At 38.6% G+C, this 23,997-nt stretch overlaps 2 protein-coding genes across 2 annotated transcripts in view; both read right to left on the bottom strand.

The window, feature by feature from the left end:
* ADAMTS6 (ADAM metallopeptidase with thrombospondin type 1 motif 6) overlaps positions 1–23,997 on the bottom strand; it is a 348,499-nt gene that overhangs the window by 221,728 nt on the left and 102,774 nt on the right. The gene's annotated exons all lie outside the window — the stretch shown is intronic.
* Positions 14,726–15,295, bottom strand: LOC120364030 (10 kDa heat shock protein, mitochondrial). The gene has a single exon (XM_039469479.2). It carries the CDS (start codon positions 15,239–15,241, stop codon positions 14,933–14,935), a length of 309 nt encoding a protein of 102 aa, XP_039325413.1. The 5' UTR covers positions 15,242–15,295; the 3' UTR covers positions 14,726–14,932.

The raw sequence follows: 23,997 nt of genomic DNA, 5'->3' as shown, positions 1-23,997 counted from the left end.
CCACATCAGATTAAGGGTCTACCATACTCCAGTATGACTTCATCTCAACTAATAACATCTGCAATGACCCTGTTTCCAAATAAGATCACATTCTCGGCCGGGCGCGGTGGCTCAAGCCTGTAATCCCAGCACTTTGGGAGGCCGAGGCGGGTGGATCACGAGGTCAAGAGATGGAGACCATCCTGGTCAACATGGTGAAACCCCGTCTCTACTAAAAATACAAAAATTAGCTGGGCATGGTGGCACGTGCCTGTAATCCCAGCTACTCAGGAGGCTGAGGCAGGAGAATTGCCTGAACCCGGGAGGCGGAGGTTGCGGTGAGCCGAGATCGCGCCATTGCACTCCAGCCTGGGTAACAAGAGCGAAACTCCGTCTAAAAAAAAAAAAAAAAAAAAAAAAACTCCTCCAGTTTAGGGGCCGGGTGCGGTGGCTCAAGCCTGTAATCCCAGCACTTTGGGAGGCCTAGGCGGGTGGATCACGAGGTCGAGAGATCAAGACCATCCTGGTCAACATGGTGAAACCCCGTCTCTACTAAAAATACAAAAAATTAGCTGGGCATGGTGGCGCGTGCCTGTAATCCCAGCTGCTCAGGAGGCTGAGGCAGGAGAATTGCCTGAACCCAGGAGGCGGAGGTTGCGGTGAGCCGAGATTGCGCCATTGCACTCCAGCCTGGGTAACAAGAGCGAAACTCCGTCTCAAAAAAAAAAAAAAAAAAAAAAAAAAACTCCTCCAGTTTCATTTTTGCCTTCCTGCCTTGTCTTAATGTTACATTCATCTAAAGGAATTTTCATCCACTTAAAGAAGCGACATCCAAAGCTAACCCCAAACCTATTTCTTCCAAATAACCTTTCTTGAACGTAATAATACCCTGATTTCTTTCTCTGCTTAACTATTACAGCACCGTACTATACACTGTAATCCTTGGATATAGATTATCTGCTTATATCATTCACTGTTATTCCATATAAATTAAACTTCTAACTCTGAATATATTATAAATTTTTTTTTTTTTTTTTTTTGAGATGGAGTTTCGCTCTTGTTGCCCAGGCTGGAGTGCAATGGCGCGATCTCGGCTCACCGCAACCTCCGCCTCCTGGGTTCAGGCAATTCTCCTGCCTCAGCCTCCTGAGTAGCTGGGATTACAGGCACGCGCCACCATGCTCAGCTAATTTTTAGTATTTTTAGTAGAGACAGGGTTTCACCACGTTGACCAGGATGGTCTCGATCTCTTGACCTCCTGATCCACCCGCCTCGGCCTCCCAAAGTGCTGGGATTACAGGCTTGAGCCACCGCGCCCAGCTTATAAACTCTTAAAAGACAAGGTCATTCTCTGTGTTTCTTTCTGTATTGTCCAGAATAGAAAAAAGAACATAGTAATGAACTTCTGCACACACTTCTGACTATGACAAGGCGATAAAAATTATTGTTCTTTCCTCTGCTTTGCCATATAAATTATGTGAGATTTCATCCTAACTTTGTAGTCTCTAGCAGGCTGCCTATGGGCGTATTCTGTTATGCTGACTTAATAACAAACTGGTTTTCTTTCTTTTCTACATTGTCATGGAGAGGCCTCTATTGGTAGCACTTTCATTTCCTCAATACCTGGCAAACAGTGCTCCCGCTTTCTCCTTCTGCCCCTCCTAAACACAGGCACACACACACACAAACATAACTTTAATTTCCTCAACACCTGACAAACAGTGGCCCTGCTTTCTTCTCCTGCCCCTCCTAAACACATACATACATATGTACATAACTTTGAAACAAAACTGGGATCACACATATGTCTGTGTGTTTATATATGCTTATATAAACAACTATTATATATACACAATAAATATTTGATATATATACATTTGTGTTTTAACCTAAGGTTAAATCAAGAGTAACTTTTAGGCCGGGCGCGGTGGCTCAAGCCTATAATCCCAGCACTTTGGGAGGCCGAGGCGGGTGGATCATGAGGTCGAGAGATCGAGACCATCCCGGTCAACATAGTGAAACCCCGTCTCTACTAAAAATACAAAAAATTAGCTGGGCATGGTGGCATGTGCCTGTAATCCCAGCTACTCGGGAGGCTGAGGCAGGAGAATTGCCTGAACCCAGGAGGCGGAGGTTGCAGTGAGCCGAGATCGCGCCATTGCACTCCAGCCTGGGTAACAAGAGCGAAACTCTGTCTCAAAAAAAAAAAAAAAAAAAAAAAAAAGTAACTTTTATATTTATTTTTTGAATTCTGAATATATATACACATTATACTATTTAACAGTGTGCTGGAGTCAGCTCCTACTGACTCATGACAACTGATTATACATGTCTCTTTTCATCTCCACTTTCAGTGACAGCATGTCAGTAATAAAATAGGCCATGGTAGAATTAGTTACACCAAGAAAATATAAAAACACTAAAAATGAGAACTTTTTTTTCTCCAGAGAGGCATTTCACCAGCATACCACTGACAATGCTGTATAGGTTCTACACCTTGCTTTTTAAATTTAGTTACATATATTACAGATTATGCATTATCAGTACATATAGAATTAACAATTAGTACTTTATACTATACTACCTTTAAAAATATACTGGGGGACAGGAGTGGTGGCTCATGTCTATAATCCCAGCACTTTGGGAGGCTAAGGCAGGCGGATCACTCAAGGTCAGTATTTCGAGGCAAGCCTGGATAACATGGCAAAACTCCACCTTTAGCAAAAAAAAAAAAAAAAAAAAAATACAAAAATTAGCCAGGCATGGTGGTGAGTGCCCATAATCCCAGTTACTTGGGAGGCTGAGGCAGAAGAATCGCTTGAACCTGGAAGGTAGAGGTTGCAGTGAGTCAAGATCCTGTCACTGCACTCCAACCTGTGCGACAAAATGAGACTCTGTCTCAAAAAACAAAAACATATTGAGAATATGAGAGAATATGACTCCACTTCTGAAATGTCCCTACATTGATGGACAAAATTTTTTAAATTTATTTTTGCATTTCTCTTTTTTCTGGTGAGATATAACACTTTTTCATAACTGTATTGGCCACAGATTTTTTTTGTGTTAAATTATCTATTCATTTCTTTTCCATTTTGTTCTGAAATGTGTACCTTTCTCTCATTGGTTTATAAGAGTTTTTTACTATTAAAATTTGTCTATTACATAAGATCTGAACATTTTTACATTTTAGCCATTTGTCTTATAATTTTTCTAATAATGATTGATGACATATAAAATTCTACATGCAGTAACAGTTCTGTAAGTATTCTGATTTTAATTGTGGAAATTCTGGCTACTCCTTGAGGAAAGCCCAATAAATGTAAACTAAGCAAAAATACAGAATTCTTAGAAAATTATTTTCTAAATTATAAACATAATTATAACATTATAAATATAGTAATTGCACTTGAGGTAACTCATGTACTTTACAAATTTAATTTTCTTTGTTTTCACAAACAATCTAATGAGGCATATACAAAATGATTCTCTCTCTCTCTCTCTCTCTCTCTCTCTCTCTCTCGTTCTCTGTTCCTCACAAAAAGGTCAGCAAAATGAAAATTTTTAAATCGTCAAGTAAAGAAAAAAGCAAATATGCTAGCTTTTTTGTGAGAGTTAAAAAGGTAAACATTGCATTAAACTTAAATTTGGCTATAAGCTTCTAGGTAACCAAAGCAAAATGGAAAATATAAAGAATTATATCATTTTTTTTTTTGAGACGGAGTCTCGCTCTGTCACCCAGGCTGGAGTGCAGAGGCATAATCTTGGCTCACTGCAACCTCCACCTCCCAGGTTCAAGTGATTCTCCTGTCTCATCCTCCCAAGTAGCTGAGATTACAGGCATGTGTCACCATGCCTGGCAAATTTTTTTTTTTTTTTTTTTGTAATTTTAGTAGAGACAGGGTTTCCATGTTGGCCAGGCTGGTCTCAAATTCTTGACCTCAGGTGATCCACTTGCCTTAGCCTCCCTAAGTGCTGAGATTACAGGCGTGAGCCACTAGGCTCCAGCCTCTTTTGTTGCTAATAAAAGAAAACATATCAGTCCTTTGAAAGACGCAGACTTTACCTATAGAAACTCTTCATAAAGTCTTAAAAAATGAAACTAAAGAAAAGTTATCGTAGAAAACTTAATTCAGGTAACACATGATATCTTTGAAAATAGTTTTATGGATACAGACTAAAAGGTCACTTGATAAATGCCATTCTGTGAGGAATTAAGGTTATTTTCAAATTAGCATTTATGGAATGCCTAAAATGAATCAGATTAATATAATTCAAACATGGTAATATGTGATAATGCTAAAAACAGACTTCTGTATATCTAAAAGAGTAGATAGCTAGCAGCCCCCTTGGACTATTTTCCTTAAAAATTATTTTAGCTAGACTTTTGCTTTTTGGAACAAACACAATCTGAGGTTGAAGTCTTTGGAAAAAGCCAGGAGCACAGAAGTTCTAAATGAAGGAAACTCCATAACTCTTGGATTTTCTAATACAATAAAAAGCCAAAACAGTAAGACATATCAGCAGACAAAGCTAAGATTTTCCTCAAAGAGCAACTTTGGATCCACTGATTAAGATTTCTAATAAATGTTTAGATAAGGTATTAGTCATTACCTGACTTGGTCATATAAAAAGTCCCAATATTATTCCTGTGAAATATCTGATTTGAGCCACATACTCTTCTGAAATTCAAATAATTGAACAAGCTGAACTCTGAATGTACTCATTTGAAACTGGATACTTATATTTTGGGTTATGATTGTCAAATTCAATTTTAATTTCTATATATTGATGTTGAGCCATCAGATTGTATCCCTGTATCCCTCCAAAATACTTTGGAGACATTCCATTATACTTATAATAAAATCCAGCTTCCCATGACTCACAAATTAGACTGCCTAAACAATCTGCAAGGACCACTAAGGAAAATGAAAATTCTGGGTCCCTTTGTACAAAAATTAAGAATTTCAAGATGATGACAACACAGCATTGCACAAAACACAAAGCTAAGAATGGGGACCTGACACTTTCTTGATCTTCAACCTCATTTCATACCTCATTTTTGCCTTCCCAAAAGGGATTCCCTTCTCCTGCCACAGGGCATATGCTATTTCTAGGCCGAAAATAGTCTTCTTGATGCCCTTCACAGATGACTCCTCATTTTTCAGATATTTGCTTAAGTGTCACTCCTAACAGAGATCTTTCCTGACCACCTTATCTAAGTATGCCCTCTATTGTTCTCTTTCATTGTATCTTAGGTTATTCAGTCTGCTATAACAAAATACCTTAGACAGGGTAATTAATAAACAACAGAAATTTACTGCTTACAGTCCTGGAGGCTGGGAAGTTCAAGGTCAAGGCACCGCAGATTCTATGTCTGGTGAGAATCCACTTCCTAAAGGCAATTGTTTGCTGTGTTCTCATATGGTGAAAGGAGCAAATAAGCTCCTTTGGATCTGTTTAATAAGAGCACTAATTCCATTCATGAAGGCTGAGCTCTCAGGACCTAGTCAGCTCCCAAAGGCTCAACATTTTAATACCGTCCCCTTGTGGGCTAGGTTTCAACATATAAATTTTAGGAGGACATATATATTCATACCATAAAATTTTGCTCTGATCCCCCAAAATTCACGTTCTTCTCACATACAAAATACACACATTCCATCCCAATAATCCCCAAAGTCTTAACTCACCCCAATATCGACTTAAAAGTCTCAAGTAGGCCGGGCGCGGTGGCTCAAGCCTGTAATCCCAGCACTTTGGGAGGCCGAGGCGGGTGGATCACAAGGCCGAGAGATCGAGACCAACCTGGTCAACATGGTGAAACCCCGTCTCTACTAAAAATACAAAAAATTAGCTGGGCATGGTTGTGCGTGCCTATAATCCCAGCTACTCAGGAGGCTGAGGCAGGAGAATTGCCTGAACCCAGGAGGTGGAGGTTGTGGTGAGCCGAGATCGTGCCATTGCACTCCAGCCTGGGTAACAAGAGCGAAACTCCGTCTCAAAAAAAAAAAAAAAAAAAGTCTCAAGTCATCAAATATTGGTGAGACTCAAGATTTGACCCATCCTGAGGCAAACTGCTTTCTAGTTGTTAAATAAAACAAGTTATAAACTTCCCAAATACAGCTGTGGGACAGGCATAGGATAGATTCCCAATGAGAGAAATGAGAAGGAAGAAAGGGGTATCTGGTCCCAAGTTCAAAAACCAACAGGGCAAACAACATTGAATCTTAAGAATGGAGAATAATCTTTGACTCCATGTCTCACCTTCCAGACATACTAGGACAAGGATTGGGCCCCCAAGGCTCTAGGCAATCCTACTCTCATGGCTTTGCTTGGTGAAGCCCATGCCGCAGCTCTCATCAGCTGTAGTCATGTGCCTGTGGCTCTCCCAGGCTGGAACTGCACTCTGGTGCCTCTACTGCTCTGGAGTCTTGGGGGCATTCCCACTCTCACAGCTCCACTGGTCATTGTGTTTCCGGGAGTACCCAGAGCTTGTAGATTCTTGGCCTCTCTAATCCGGAAGAATGGGGAAACGTGCCCCAGAGGCTCAGTGAGTTTACCGTTGGAATAAATATCGTAGATCTAAGAGAGAAAGAAGACTGCTCCCATATTTTCGTGGGAGGGGACCCAGAGAAGGAATCCCTTCAAGTAGGTGCAGCTGAAGTTTTAACCCTTGAGTTATTCCCTCCCCATTCATGTTCTCGTCCAATGAGAGGAGTTCTTTCAAAATTTCTCTGCAGTGATTGATCTTTGACCCTGATACCATATTGGCTACTTGTTCTACAACCCTGAGTTACAGAGCCCCTCCTCCCACAGCTTTCTTCAGGAATTTGGGACAAAAGAGCTCCACCTGGCTTTCCAGTGTGCTCAGGAAGATTAGACAAAGGATTTTACCTGGCCCAAGTGGAGGAGGGGCTCAAAGAGGGAGAAAGCCCAGAAATTCCTGCATTTGAATACCCTCTGGTCTCTGGATGGAGGCTTAGAGGAGGTGCTCAAAGGAAATTCCTGCATTTGAAACCATGCCACCCAAGGAACCAGGAAGAGAAGTTTCTTTAACACAGTCCCTCAATTGCCCTAGTGGAGACTCTCCAAAGCTCCACTAGGCATTGCTCTAGTGGGGGCCCTCGGTGATGACTCCCCTCATAGCAATTTTCTGCCTGAGTACCAATGCTCTCTGGGACATCCTGTGAAATCTAGGTGGACATACCCATGCCACCACAATTCATGCATGCACTCTGCACAGTCATGAAGATGGTACTGAATGAACACCACCATGATCTACCATCCATGCCTTTTGGAGAGGCAGCCTGAGCCACAACTAACTCTGTGAAGGAGTACTGCCTCAGAACTCAAGGAGTAAAGCCTTGAAATGTTTCATCTCCAAGGCCCTGGCATTCTGACCCTATGATGATGGGTGGGGCAACCCCAAAGATTACTGAAATGCCTTTAGGGTAATTCCTTCATTGTCTTGATGAATAGCATCTGGCTTCCTTCTATCCATACTAATCTCTTTACCAAACATTTGATTGGTCACACTCTTTAGTGTTCTTCCCCAAACATAATTTTTCATTCTTTACCATATAGCTGGGCTGAGAATTTTCCAACTCTTTAAATTCTACTTCCCTTGTGATTACAAACTCGATCTTTAATTCATTCTGTCATGTATTTTACTATAAGCAGTCAAGAGAAACCTTGTCACATCCTCAACACTTTGCTTAGATATTTCTTTTGCCCAATGTCTGATTTCATCACAGACATTCATCTTCCACAAAGCAGCAAAATACGAACACAATTCAGCCAAGTTCTTTGTCAATTTATAACAAAGATCATCTATCCTCTAGTTTCCAGTAATATAGTCCTTAAATCCATGGGAGACCTCATTAAGATGACCTACTTCTTCCGTATTTGTACCAATATTCTGTTCGTAACTACTTACTTAATCTCTAAGAAGACTGCAGCTTGACGCCGGGCGCGGTGGCTCAAGCCTGTAATCCCAGCACTTTGGGAGGCCGAGGCGGGTGGATCACGAGGTCGAGAGATCAAGACCATCCTGGTCAACATGGTGAAACCCCGTCTCTACTAAAAATACAAAAAAATTAGCTGGGCATGGTGGCACGTGCCTGTAATCCCAGCTACTCAGGAGGCTGAGGCAGGAGAATTGCCTGAGACCAGGAGGCGGAGGTTGCGGTGAGCCGAGATCGCGCCATTGCACTCCAGCCTGGTTAACAAGAGCGAAACTCCGTCTCAAAAAAAAAAAAAAAAAGAAGAAGACTGCAGCTTTTTCTATAGTTCTCCTCTTCTGAGCACTTGCCAGAATTGTCCTGAAGCCTCCTTTCACAGCTATGTACCACAAAACTCTTCCAACCTCTACCCATTACTAAGTTCCAAAGTTGTTTCCACATTTTTAGGTATTTGTTATATGGCAACACCCCACTTTTTGACACCCATGTCTGTTTCAGTCCATTAAGCCTGCTACAACAAAATATCTTAGCCTGAGTAATTTATAAACAACAGAAATTTGTTGCTCACAGTTCTAGAGGCTGGAAAGATCAAGGCAGCAGCAGATGTGGTGTCTGATAAGGGTTTTCTGCATCATAGATGATAACTTCTTGCTGCATCTTCACATGGTGGAAGGGCAAAAGGGGCTAACAATCTCCCTCAGGCCTCTTTCATAAGGGCACTAATCCCATTCATGAAGGCTCTGCCCTCACTATTCACTTCCCAAAGTCCCCACCTCTTAATACCATCACCTTGGAGACTGGGTTTCAACATATGAATTTCAGGGGTGGGGGTGGACATACAGTCAGATCATAGCACATTGTAACTTGTTTTCTCCTGTACAGAATTCATCACAATTAGAAAATATGTACTTGTTTACTTGTTTATTGCCTATCTCTCCCTTTTAGAATAGAAATTCTAGTGGTACAGACTGTATGAATTTTTTATTCACAAATGTAAAATCACTTCATTGCACAGTAGCATAAAATGAACATCAATAAATATTTGGACAACAGTGACTGCAGACTAAACTCAGAGAGACCCAAGTTTGGATCTCAGCTTTGCGATTTTTTTTAACTGGATGATCCTGATCTTGGGTAATCTCCTTTTTACCTCAGTTTTCTCTACTGTGGACTGAGGTTATATAATAATAGTATGAAATCAATTGCTATGTATAAAGGGCTTAGCAGAGGACAGATTCATAGTACCACTTAGCAAAAATTATTTCATATTTTATTTGTTATTTATATTTTAATTTCTTGAATTATTTACATTTTGAGTCACTCTATATGAATCTCAATTAATTCTGATTCCCAATAAATTTTTAAAACATTAGGATAGAAAGATGCTTGTAATTCCTTTCTATGGCATGATCTTATCTCAGATTAGAGACACTGAGATAAGATCATGCCATAGAAGGGTGGAAGGGGCAAATACAGCCAATTTTATAAAACATGAAAAAAAGCAGTTGTAGGAATTTAAAATTAACATAAGAAATACAGTATGTGAAGTATCTCATAAAGTAAAAGCACTGCCCAGATGTAAGGTTCAATGTGGTCATTACAATTTACTACTGCTTATTTTGGCTGAGCATTAGAGAAGGGACTAAGAATTAAGAAGCAATGATGTCCTCTACGGTTAGAGAAAAGATAAGCTGTTTACGGCAACTAAATTTTATCAGAATCCCTCCAGCCTATTATTGAACATTTTAAAAATATGAACTATGTAATTTACTAAAGAAGCTATAACTCTACCAGAATTATGAGTCCTTCACAAAGAATTATACCAATGACTTCTCAACTACATTTCAATATGTTTTTCTTCTAATTGAATTCCAGTCAATATATTTTTATGTAATCTAACATTGATAATATCTCACATTTTTTTCTTTTAAAAATGTTCCTTTTTAAAGATGGGTGATACGTATATCTATCCTATTTTTCACATATTCAAAAATGTATATTTAAATATTCCTTATTGAATATTTAAATCGCACCCAATTTTTATCTATAGTAAATAGTATGGCAATATCTTTGTACACATTTGTTTGATACATTTGTTTGTGTCCTTATAAGGCATTTCTAGAAGTGCACCTGATAGAGCAAAGATTAAGTTTGAAAAATGTTTAACACCATTGATTTACATTAACAAGATGCTTTTCAGAAATATTATGCTAATTTATACTACCAAGCACTGGAGATATAAAGACCTATAATACAATACTAAAACTATTAACTTCTTTTTTGGTTGTTTGTTTGTATTTGAGACGGGAGTCTCACTCTGATGCCCAGGCCGGGTGGAGTGCAGTGGTCTGACCTTGACTCACTACAACCTCTGCCTCCCAAGTCCAAGTGATTCTCTTGTCTCAGCCTCCAAAGTAGCTGGGATTACAGGCACCCACCACCATACCCAACTAATTTTTGTATTTTTAGTAGAGACAGGGTTTCACCATGTTGGCCTTGCTGGTGTAACTCCTGACCTCAAGTGATCCACTCGCCTCAGCCTCTCAAAGTGCTAGGAATACAGGCATGAGCCACCACACCCAACCAACTATTAATTCCTTTAAATCAACATTTTAACAAGCATTGACTGTTCAACTTTTGCCGAAGATAAGCACAACATGATTATTGAAAAACAAAGATGACTTCACTGTATTTCTTATGAAAAGAAGAAAGGCCGGGCGCGGTGGCTCAAGCCTGTAATCCCAGCACTTTGGGAGGCCGAGGCGGGTGGATCACGAGGTCAAGAGATCGAGACCATCCTGGTCAACATGGTGAAACCCCGTCTCTACTAATGGTGCAAAAAATTAGCTGAGCATGGTGGCGCGTGCCTGTAATCCCAGCTACTCCGGAGGCTGAGGCAGGAGAATTGCCTGAACCCAGGAGGCGGAGGTTGCGGTGAGCTGAGATCGCGCCATTGCACTCCAGCCTGGGTAACAAGGGTGAAACTCCGTCTCAAAAAAAAAAAAAAAAAGAAAAGAAAAGAAGAAGACGAATGCAAGTTTGGAAATTATACAATTTCAAAATTATCTCATGTTGGCCTTCTGTAGTACCTGAAATTCCATCAGTAGAGAGACATCCTTTGGTTCAAAATATAAGACAAAATTATAATAATCAACATTTATTGATATCAGCATAAATGCTAAGAAACAAAACTTACACTACTAGTCTGAAGTTTAATTTGAAAGCCAGAAAACTAACTATATATATACAATTACCCACAAATACAAATATATATTCATTTTCACTTATTTTGAAACATATTTAAAATAAGAAACAAGGCCAGTCGCAGTGGCTCAAGCCTGTAATCCCAGCACTTTGGGAGGCTGAGGCGGGTGGATCACGAGGTCAAGAGATCGAGACCATTCTGGTCAACATGGTGAAACCCCGTCTCTACTAAAAATACAAAAAATTAGCTGGGCATGGTGGCACGTGCCTGTAATCCCAGCTACTCAGGAGGCTGAGGCAGGAGAATTGCCAGGAGGCAGACGTTGCAGTGAGCCGAGATCGCGCCATTGCCCACTGCACTCCAGCCTGGGTAACAAGAGCGAAACTCCGTCTCAAAAAAAAAAAGAAACAAAATGTACCTCATAGGTTAATTATTCCTTTATTCTTCAATCATCAAACTATTGTAGCTAAGTGCTTAATATCGCATTTTAAAAATTTTAAAATTCTATATCCAGCACAGGACTAGGACTTCACGAAACCTTATATATACTTACAGTGTGCCTTTAAAATTAAAAGTTTAAAATGTCTGACAGGTTGACTGTAAGGTCGTTGTAAACTTCAGATTCAGGGTTGGGTTAAAGCAGCCTGATGTCTAAGGCATACAACGAGACACTGGATTGCATGAATAGGTTTCTTATTCTCCGAATAGGTAATAATCAGCAGTTTTATAGCAGTGACATTTATAATCTCAAAGGGAGGTAAAGAAGGAGAGCATCAGTAACTCGTTTGATGTGTATCTCATGTGGATTTTCATGGGTCACTCTGAACATTTCCACCCAGAGGTTTGTTGGTTAATCTTCTGGCAAAAAAAAAAAAAAAAAAAAAAAAGAAGAAGAAAAGAAAAAAAGAAAAAAATGCATGGGGGAGATTATATATACTACCACAAATGGAAAACTATTCAGTGAATTGAAACAACAGTGAATTTAAATACCACAGCATTCTACAACTTAGGAAACCTATATAAGGTGTGAGACTAAAGTAAATAAATAACGAATAATAGAATTTGTATAATAGGCTGGGTGCAGTGGCTTATACCTGTAAATCCCAGCCCTTTGGGAGGCCAAGGAGGCTGGATCACCTGAGGTCAGGAGTTTGAGACCAACTTGGCCAACAGGGCAAAACCCTGTTCCTACTAAAAATACAAAAAATTAGCTGGGCGTTGGGGAAGGCGTTTGTAATCCCAGCTATTTGGGAGGCTGAGACAGGAGAATCACTTGAACCTGGGAAGCAGAGATTGTGGTGAGCTAAGATCGTACCACTGCACTCCAGCTGGGCTACAGAGTGGGACTCTGTCTCAAAAAAAAAAAAAAAAAAAAAAAGAATTTGTACAATAAATGTTTTCAGATTGTTACACTAAATATATCATATAATTTGACTGTTACCATTCCTACAGCTACCATCCTTCAGTAGCCCACTGCATCTGAGTGTTCTGATGAGATGCAGGAGATGAAGTTATAGCACTGAAACCCTCAGCCTACACTCAGTTGAACTCCCAAACTTTTAGGAGTTCAGGCAACTTGTTTTAACAGAAAGAGCACAATGTTTGGAGCTAGAAAAGCATGGGAATAAATGTACTTTCTCACTGTATGACCTGACGCAAGTTACTAAATTTTCTGGACCTCAATCCCGACATCTGCAAAATTAGATCTGATAATACAGTGTCACTCATCCTAGAAGTCTATAAAATTCTCCTTTTGATAATTTCTTATTTTATTTAGATTTACATCTTGATAACAATCTTTTAAAAAATGAACATGAGTATATTCTGGTAAAAAAAACCATATAATGTGAATAAATATGTTACAACAAAATACTGCTGTGTAGTGTCAGTGCCTGCTTTGGCATTTGTGTTCTGGGTAACACTGTTCCCAAATATTACTACTTTAATTGTCATAGCCAAATGAGAAGCAGAGAAATACTTATATAAAGAATGTTTTTGTGTCAAGTGAAGGCTCAACAAGGTCACAAAGCTATAGAAATAAAGGTTTTCAACAGTTGGAATAGAGAAAAATGATGGGAGAATAATCATCATTCAGTGATACAGGCATACTAAACCTCAGAGAAATCTGTGTCATATTCACTTTGAGAAAGCAATTTAGTTTCAGTAATGGTTTCTGTCTTCCTAATAATGCAGAATTTCCTAATAAGGTGTAACTTCCGTTGGTTTTGTACTTTTCTTATTATTAAAATGATAATTTATCATGATTTTATAATTCTGTAAGAGCTATAAGCATAAAAACATTTTGTTTTATATTTGTACATAGTTAAATAAAACAAAAATAATTTAATATTAGAGGATATGAGATTATATTTTTTTTTTCAAAAGGAGCCTGTACATTTCTCTTTTGAAACTGTGTTACCAGATACATAGTGCCTAGCCCAAGACAGCTCTTAGTAAAATTTAGTACCCATCCTTTTTTCCCTGTATATATTTACTATCATATAGCTATCTGGCATTTGGCTGGGCTTATTTGTTTTTTCCAGTTCCTGGTGATAATTGGGAGGTCTAATGGGCATAATTTGATTTTAGTTTTCAGGCTTTATATGGCAAAATTAATCAATGAGCATACAGATATGCCAATTTGGCAATCACTGCTTATGCAATATTATTTGAGCGACAATAAAGAGAAACCTATAATGGCCATTTTTGGAATTTTGTCATTAGAAATGTTTTTATTTGATTTAATGAAGAGAACAGGTTGTAGACTGTTCAAGAGAACTCTCAAAGCCCGAAATCACGGTGTCTTAGAAGCATAAGTAATTAGGACTTAACAGATTATATAGTAATTCCAGCACTCTGGAACAATTCTAAAAGTAGAAAACAGCCAAAAAAAAAAAAAAAGATTTAGTTTTATTCATTTATATATGGCCTGTCTCTTTTCACAAAAAATTTGATGCAAGCATATTACTAAGCTCATAAAAGTATGACAAATTTTAGTATACACCAGGTCCACTACAGTGAGAGATTTCACCTTGTGTTGTGACTTGCTTAATCGAGCATTTTAAATTGTCTAAAGGTGTCAAGATTCCTCCTGACTAAACAGTTCATAAGAGAAACTTTATCATCCAATCAAAGACAAGAGAAAAGAAAAAAGTGAAAAAGGCATTGATACAGTAGGCTGCCAGAGATTTCTGTGAGTTGGTAAAAACTAGAGTAGATTAGAGGATAAATGAATCCAATTACAAAGCTTAAGGACAGAAGGGAGCTTTCAAAGCCAGATACAAACAACAGAATGCTTAATATACCAGCAGACGTCAGGCAACTAGTTTCATGAGTAAATAGTATAAATTCAGTTATTCAGACCACTGAAAATAATATATGCTATTTCTTTTCTTTTCTTTTTTTTTTTTTTTTTTTTTGCTATTTCTTCTCTAATTCTGTATTTTTTTCTAAAAGGAAAGACAGTAGTTTAAGTCCTTTTTTCTTACTGCACATGTAAATAGTCCAGATTTAACAGAAATAACAAATTAGGATATTATCAATAAACTCACTACTATTTTCTTTCACGTTTACTACAAACTTTCTTTTTTTTTTTTTTTGTTTATATATTTTTATTTGGAAATGTTTATATCAGTACAAGGAAACAACTTTGGAAACACTAAATGTCATCAGTTATCATTAGTTTATTATTAAAGAGAGATATGGAAATTATTTACATGATGAAAGATTTCAGAACTTCAGTGGAATGGGCAGTTTCACATTGATGCCATTTCAATAGAGACTTATTTCAGTCTACGTACTTTCCAAGAATGTCACCATCTCTAAATAGGAAATAATCCTTGTCATCTAGAACTACTTTGGTGCCTCCATATTCTGGGAGAAGAACTTTATCTCCAACTTTCACGCTAACTGGTTGAATCTCTCCACCCTTTCCTTTAGAACCCGATCCAACAGCGACTACAGTTGCTTGCAATACTTTTCCTTGAGATTTTTCTGGAAGCATAATGCCTCCTTTGGTTACAGTTTCAGCAGCACTCCTTTCAACCAATACTCGGTCAAAGAGTGGGAGAAACTTTCTAAACGCCTGTCCTGCCATGACTCCCTCAGCCTCAGACTCGTACTCTGCTCTGGCCCAAACTTTCTTTTTCTCACATCTTTGGTTATATCAGCTGAAACAATCACAGAGAGAAAGTATTATAGACACCAGAGCTAATTACATCATACTGTTCACTTTGGCGCTCAAAATCCCCTTCATGTCTTTATGTGATATACTTTCTTTTTTTTTTTTTTTTTGGAGATGGAGTTTCGCTCTTGTTACCCAGGCTGGAGTGCAATGGCGCGATCTCGGCTCACCGCAACCTCCGCCTCCTGGGTTCAGGCAATTCTCCTGCCTCAGCCTCCTGAGTAGCTGGGATTACAGGCACGCACCACCATGCCCAGCTGATTTTTTTGTATTTTTAGTAGAGACGGGGTTTCACCATGTTGACCGGGATGGTCTCGATCTCTTGACCTTGTGATCCACCCGCCTCGGCCTCCCAAAGTGCTGGGATTACAGGCTTGAGCCACCGCGCCCGGCCCGCTATGTGATATACTTTCAAGTATCTCCAAGTAATGAATTTCTACTAGTTTATTGAATTACGAAACTGTGCCTTGGGAAGTTGGTTTTGTTTGTATGTTTTCCAAGGTTTTTTTTTTTTTTTGACAGGGTCTCGCTTTGTTTCCCAGGCTGGAGAGTAGTAGCATGATCTCTGTTCACCGCAGCCTTGACCTCCGGAGGTTCAAGTGATACTCCTACCTCAGCCCCCCAACTAGCTGGGACTATAGGCACCACCGCCATGCCCAGCTAGGTTTTGTATTTTTTGTAGAGACAGGGTCTCACCATGTTGGCCAGTCTGGTTCTGAACTCCTGAGTTCAAGCGACCTGTCCAACTTGGCCTCCCAAGTGCTAGGATTACAGGCGTGAGCCACAGAGCCTAGCCTTGTTCGTTTGCTTAATTTCAATACAAGCTAGCTATTTTCAAGTTCCTTAAAAAAACTTACTGAAAATAATTTAAATTAAAATAAAGTTGCAAAAATGAAAATAGCACAAAGAATATCCGTGTTCCTTTTACCCAGACCCATCTATTGATACTGTTAGCAATTTTATACTATTTGCAGCCATGCTCTCTCTGTACACACACACACACACGCACACTTTTCTCAACCACTTGACATCATGACACTTTACCCCTAAATATTTCAGTATGTAAATCCTAAGAAATCCACTTAATGCATAATTTAATGCATAAATTTACATTATAACACTTTTACCTAGTCTACCATTCATACTCCACTTTTGTCAGTCTTTTTTTTTTTTTTTTTTTTTTTTTTGAGACGGAGTTTTGCTCTTGTTACCCAGGCTGGAGTGCAATGGCGCGATCTTGGCTCACTGCAACCTCTGCCTCCCGGGTTCAGGCAATTCTCCTGCCTCAGCCTCCTGAGTAGCTGGGATTACAGGCATGTGCCACCATGCCCAGCTAATTTTTTGTATTTTTAGTAGAGACGGGGTTTCACCATGTTGACCAGGACAGTCTAGATCTCCTGACCTCGTGATCCACCCACCTCGGCCTCCCAAAGTGCTGGGATTACAGGCTTGAGCCACCGTGCCCAGCCTCTTTAGTCTCTTTTAACATGGAATATTTCCACAGTCTCTTTGTCTTTTATGACATTTAACTTTTTTTTTAGATGGAGTCTCACTCTGTTGCCCAGGCTGGAGTGCAATGGCGTGATCTCAGCTCACTGCAACCTCTGCCTCCCAGGTTCAAGCAATTCTGCTTCAGCCTCCTGAGTAGCTGGGACTATAGGCACACACCACCACACTCACCTAATTTTTTGTATTTTTAGTAGAGACAGGGTTTCACCTTGTTAGCCAGGATGATCTCAATGTCTTGACCTCGTGATCCACCCACCCTGACTTCCCAAAGTGCCGGGATTACAGGTGTGAGGCCCTGCACCCAGCCAACATTTTTTTTTTGAAACAGAGTCTTACTCTGTCACCCAGCTAGAGTGCAGTCTCATGATCTCAGCTCACTGCAACCTCTTCCTCCCAAGTTCAAGCAATTCTCATGCCTCAGCCTCCCAAGTAGCTGGGATTACAGGTGCCCACCACCACACCCAGCTAATTTTTGTATTTTTAGCAGAGTGGGGGTTTTGCCACGTTGGCCAGGCTGGTCTCAAACTCCTGACCTCAAGTGATCCACCTGTCTCTGCTTCCCAAAGTGCTGAGATTATAGGCATGAATAACACCATGCCTGAGCTGACATTAGCATTTTTAAGGGACATTATCTTCCTTCCTTTCTTTCAATAAAAAATTCCTGATTTTGCATTTATCTGATGTGATTAGGCTGAGGTTATACTTTCTTGACCAGAAAATCACATCTGGAGAAATAACAGATCTATCTGTCCTTCATTCATTGCATAAACTTTTATCACCTGGTCAAGATGTTACCTGATTTCTCGACTGCATAAATAGATCTTTTTTTTTTTTTGCAACTTAATAAGCAGTCTAACACTTGAAGTTAATCAAATACCCTGATCCTCACCAAAATCTTCCCCCAAATTTAGCATGCATACATGATCCTTGCCTAATGTAATCTTTATCATGATGATTTTTCAACTCTAGATCTCTCTATATATTAATACTATTCAGCCCTCAGTATTTTACTATAATGAGGAAACTCTCTTTCTCCTCTTTTTACAGGTCTATCAATTCCTAGTTTTCTAGTGATTTACAAACTATTACTATACTTTATATTTTTGTGCTCAGTGGTTCCCAGGTTGGCCAGTAGGAAGGCCTCCAATGGGATCCCCGTGTCCTTGTAATGTGACCTCATTGCTTTACTTAGCACTGACCCTAACCTATAGGCCTGAAATCAGCCATTTCTCTGAGAAGCCTCTTTTTCTTTGCAAAGTTAAAATATATTTTAATATTAGAATTTAAAGGTCACTTTCAGAAGGTTCTAACACTTTGGGAAAACCAACATTATAAAACTGCCTGGTGATTTTTTTTTTTTTTTTTTTTTTTTTTGAGATGGAGTTTTGCTCGTTACCCAGGCTGGAGTACAATGGTGTGATCTCGGCTCACTGCAACCTCCGCCTCCTGGGTTCAGGAAATTCTCCTGCCTCAGCTTCCTGAGTAGCTGGGATTACAGGCATGCACCACCATGCCCAGCTGATTTTTTTGTATTTTTAGTAGAGACGGGGTTTCACCATGTTGACCAGGGTGGTCTCAATCTCTTTACCTCGTGATCCACCTGCCTCGGCCTCCCAAAGTGCTGGGATTACAGGCTTGAGCCACCGCGCCCAGCTGCCTGGTGATTTTAAATGAAAAAAATCTCTCTGATTTTTTTAGTTTAAATATCTTAATTACCCGGCAACCTAACAATCATCTAAGACATGATAATCATTAATTATTAAAATATTATATTTTATATGTCTTTCTAACTTACCTAGAATCTCAGGATGTGAGTAGTATACTCTAAATACTCCCTCCCATCTCTACCAAATTTTCAGAACAAAGCAATGCTTTTATTTTTACTATTAAAAATTAATTTATAAAATGTGCTCAGTAGTTCTCATTTATAGTCCTTCATTGCAAGCCAACCTTGAAAATTAGTTCAAACATTAAAGCCAAAAAGATTATTTACCAAAACTATCCTTTCTCCACAGGACACATAGGTAGTAAGCTGAAAAGAATGTCTCCTTTATTACTCTCTAGGCTTAAAATATTACCTATATTGAACATATGGGAAGTTGCCCATTTGAACGATTGATTGCTTAAAGAGGTGTGTAGGGAAAATGTCATTTCAAACTCCTTAAAAAATATGTACCCTAAAACTGTTCTATTCCAATCATATTACTTTAACATAATCCTTCCATGAACATATGCCAATTTAAGTATATTAATACATGTTTGTATCCATACTTGTTATGCAAAACGTAATTTTTATATCCATAACTTAAACACTATGACCTAGCTCTCATCATTTCTCCAAATGGCTGAATATCATCTGAAAACTTGTAATTCCTTGAGGTACGTTAGGATATTTCATTATGTAAGCAGATCTCTACAATTTTCAAATTTTTTCTTTTTTTTTTTTTTTTTGAGATGGAGTTTTGCTCTTGTTACCCAGGCTAGAGTGCAATGGCACGATCTCGGCTCACCACAACCTCCGCCTCCTGGGTTCAGGCAATTCTCCTGCCTCAGCCTCCTGAGTAGCTGGGATTACAGGCACGCACCACCATGCCCAGCTAATTTTTTTTGTATTTTTAGTAGAGACGGGGTTTCACCATGTTGACCAGGATGGTCTCGATCTCTTGACCTTGTGATCCACCCGCCTCGGCCTCCCAAAGTGCTGGGATTACAGGCTTGAGCCACTGCGCCCGACCTAAATTTTTTCTTATACAAAGACTCAGCCTATAAAACTCAGTGCCTTGGGAAATAAAATTAAACATCCTCAATACCTGTCAAAGCACAAATGATTCTCTGAGCATGAATTTCTGGAGTTTTAATGCAAGTCAGTATCAATGCTTTTTTCTATTTAATATGAGCTTTCCAAAACAATATTTAGGAGCATATGTTTTGTTAAGAAAGTAAGATGTCAAGAAAAATTGAGTTTTTCTTTTTCATTACATCTGTCAAACAACCTTTCCAAAATGATGGTGATTTTAGATTTAAGAGGATATAAAAAGAGTAGTTCTATTTTTTTAGTTAGCTTTTATTCTTTCTAGTTTATTTGTGACATGAAAACTGTGTAGCTGCAAAATAAAAGGAAGAATAAATCATTCCATACAGTGGCCCTAGAGAAATCAGGTTAATAGCAAAAGCTACATATGAAGTGACAGAATTAATCATTCATGTGGCAAATTGTTTTTTCCAAATATGGTCACAGTAGCATCTCCCATCCACATGTAATATGACTTTGACGTTCTCCTCAAGAGGTGGGATCTACGTTTCTTTCCCTTGATTCTGGGCAGGCTAGTAGTGTCAGAGGCTAAGTCTTAAACCATAGGCCAGTTCCCTTGTTTCTCTTGCAACACTGGCCTTTGGAGCCTACAAGTAAGCAGGCTGGTTGCCCTGAAGCCAGCATGCTGGACAAAAGCCCAAACTGGTCCACATGGAAAAACCACATTAAGAGAGAAAGATGCCCAGCCATCCCCCAGCTGCTTCAGTCCCCTGCTGTTCCACCTCCAGCCACAATCTAACTGCAACTGCATTACAGTCCTAGCCAGAACTGCCCAGATGAGCCCTTCCCAAATTCCTGACCCAGAGAAACCACAAGCAATAATAAAAATGATTTCTGTTGTTTTAAGCCACTAAGTTTTGGGGTAACTTATTATGCAGCAATAGAAAACTGAACATGTCAGCTTTCCAGACAGTGAGTATTGAATAATAACATGGACTGGGTTGAGGAAGATCACTCAAGTAGGGAATTAAGGTATGGAAATCATGCTGAATGTTCACTGTAATTCTCATTCAAGTTTCCACAGGCCTCTCAGTTTTCTTCAAATTCTGTTCAATGATATGAATCCAACATAAAATCCAAAGCAAAAAATCCATCATGCATATGTGGTAAAGCAAACTTTGGTCTACTAAAAAGAGTTAGCAGCAGCATTAAATAGATCTATGTTTCCAATATTTGGGCCTCCAAAGTTACAGAGTCTTAGCTTCTGTCTTACCTATTCTAATCTAATAATAATATCACACATAGTAAGTTTAACAATTGATAATTTCCAAAGTCTTTCATTTACCTGATTTCATGTGAGCTTATAAATAATCCTATGAAGTAGCAGAGCCTCTCGGAGAAAAAAAACTGAGTCTCAGAAAAGTTACATAAATTGCACAGGATTAAGGAACTCGGGGAAAAAGGATTTAATTCAAACAAGTAGAAGACTAGACCTGCTACCCTGATCTGGGAGCCAAGATCTAAGTATGTGTAAGGGAACCCACATGATATATTATACTCTAATCACTGACCATGTGACACAGAGTCTGTGTGTGCCACTCTCTAAGGAACCAAGATTCAGGTGTATATTAAACATTATGCTCCTAAGTGTTACACTATTTTGCTTTTTAAATGCCCTCTTCTGAAAATCCTGAATTTTTATTATACTCTGGATAATCACTAAAGACTATTCCAAGGACTAATCTCGAGAGCCTTGTAATTTTTTAAATGTTAAACAAAGTAGGTGCTATTTCAAAGTCTTTTAAGGTTTGATTTAATGAATGCCAAGCATCTCAAACTCTCCACAGGAAATTTTTTTAACACAACACTGTTGGGTATCTTCTGAAAAGGAAAGTTAACATATGCACCAAATGGAATTCTCACTGAGCTCCGAGATACCGCTTGTCAGACAGAGGTTTCTTGCTGTCACTGTTGTTTAGTGTACCCAAACACTGAATATTATTTATACAAAAAACAAGCTTTTAAAAATTCTCTGCCCTGTTCTTTGCCACTAACCATGCCTCCCCAACCACTGGAACAGTTCCATCTCCTTTTAACAACTTCCCATTAAACCTCATGAACCATATCCTGTACTTAATGGGCTGTTAATATTTTAAAGCTTCTGTAGTTCTACTGTAAATCCCTGGTCCCGTTTGCAACATTGAAAAGATATACCAAAAAAAATTTTCCTGGCCAATGATACAAAGAAACCACATAACTCAAATTTTGACAGTTGAACAATAAGTTGTACCATTAACAATAGACCCAACAATAACAGTATAACGGGGCAGTAACTTTGACAGCTATATATCTGAAAACACTAAGTAGGCTGGAAACATACAAACATTTAACTGGCTTCAAGCCACATACTTGTCACATTAGTACAGCATAAGCTACAATATACTTGGTTAATCACCAACATGGCACTTCAGTTCTTTAATAATAAATAAATAAAATTAAAGTAATATGCCAATAGAGTTTAACTTGATTATTTATTTCATTATAGGAAATTTACAGAAATAAAAAATAATGAAGTAAACTAGTTAATTATCACAAAAAAAGCAAACTAGAACTCTAAATACATTTTGTACATCTTTCCTTTTGGGGAGAAAGTGAATAAATAATCCAAAGGACATCATTTCTACTTTCAATTCCTGTTTTTATGCATGTATACAAACATTTTGATAATTCTTATCAAGAATTAGAATGCTGTAACAGTATTCATCTAAATTCAGAAAGAAACTTTAAAATAAAATCTATAGGATTTTAAATGTCTTCTTTATGCAATAAGAAAGAAAATGACACTACTGTCTGATTGAAACAGTCAGAGATATTTTATATCTATGGCCACCCAGTTTCTCTCTTGGTCACTCTTAATCTAATCCATCTCATCTGTGCTGTCAAACCGTCACTTCTTTCCTGCTCCAACCCTCCAGCTACCTCTTCAGCCACTAGAGATTAAACAGCAGAAAGCATCTTATTGCCCACTGGATAAGTGCTCAGAAAATTCAGTCTTCATTGATTCTGCGTTTAGAAAACACTAAAATGTTATCTTTCAATGGCTAGGACTCTGTTTCAGTTAGAACAGAAGGCTAAACAGTGCAGTATTCAGAATTTTTCATTAAACCAATCGTAAATTCTTACTCTGATAAACTGTACCAACTTATTATCCTCTTTCTCAGGAGGCTAATAGAGAATCTGGCCACATGTTTTCTTGTCTCATTTGCCCAATTCCATCATTTTGTAGTTGTAACCACTTGATGGCCTTTCAACCATATGCTTTACCTTTCCTGGCTCTAGGGTCCCGACTTCAAAGAGGCTCAGAAACCATTTTGATATCACACAAATATGCCCTCTTTTTAATTGCTGGTTCTTGACTTTCATAGCATCCTTTAATATGTGCTTTCATATAAAAATAAATACTTCACAATCACTCTTGGAATTCACTGCAGTTTTGTTTTGTTTTTGTTTCATTTTTTAAAACTCTGAAAGCATCCCTCTACTTATTCTTCTTCTCTGTTAGGTCTATGCAAGATATATGGTGTTATCTTTTCTTCTTTATTTATTTATTTATTTTTTATTTTTTTTTTTTTGAGACAGAGTTTCGCTCTTGTTACCCAGGCTGGAGTGCAATGGCGCGATCTCGGCTCACCACAACCTCCACCTCCTGGGTTCAGGCAATTCTCCTAACTCAGCCTCCTGAGTAGCTGGGATTACAGGCACGCGCCACCATGCCCAGCTAATTTTTTGTATTTTTAGTAGAGACGGGGTTTCACCATGTTGACCAGGATGGTCTCGATCTCTTGACCTCGTGATCCACCCGCCTCGGCCTCCCAAAGTGCTGGGATTACAGGCTTGAGCCACCGCGCCCGGCCATCTTTTCTTCTTAATACTACACACACACACACACACACACACACACACACACACACACAGCTCTTGATTTTATTCTCAGCCGGGATAGTTAATTCATATACATATGAATTTAATCATAAATTTCAAGTTGGTTCACAAATTTCATTGTGGTTCAGTGTTTTCCTGTATACTTCATGAGCATACTCTCTCATCACATATCACATAATTCATCTCTGGGAAATCATTTCAACAATTCCTTTCCCTGAGCCTCCTTGTATGAGTTCAGAATGACTACTTCGATACCATTAGGTCAAAACATAACACTTTATTTCATAATTTCTAAATACTTGAATTAGATTCCACTTGCTTGAATTAACATTTAAATAAAATTCCTTTTCTTCTAATTCCACAGCAATACAAAGAAAACCTGGGCAAGGCAATTTTCAAGAGCCCTTCTAATAAAAAGTTACTATAAAGTGATTTTTTTTTTTTTTTTTTTTTTGAGACAGAGTTT

The sequence above is a fragment of the Saimiri boliviensis genome, chromosome 1 (assembly GCF_048565385.1).
Source record: "Saimiri boliviensis isolate mSaiBol1 chromosome 1, mSaiBol1.pri, whole genome shotgun sequence".
Lineage (NCBI taxonomy): Eukaryota > Metazoa > Chordata > Mammalia > Primates > Cebidae > Saimiri > Saimiri boliviensis.
This window is presented reverse-complemented; position numbering and strand designations above follow the sequence as displayed.

Excerpts from the sequence above, each read along its gene's own strand:
- LOC120364030 (XM_039469479.2), bottom strand. The coding sequence starts at position 15,241 with ATGGCAGGACAGGCGTTTAGAAAGTTTCTCCCACTCTTTGACCGAGTA.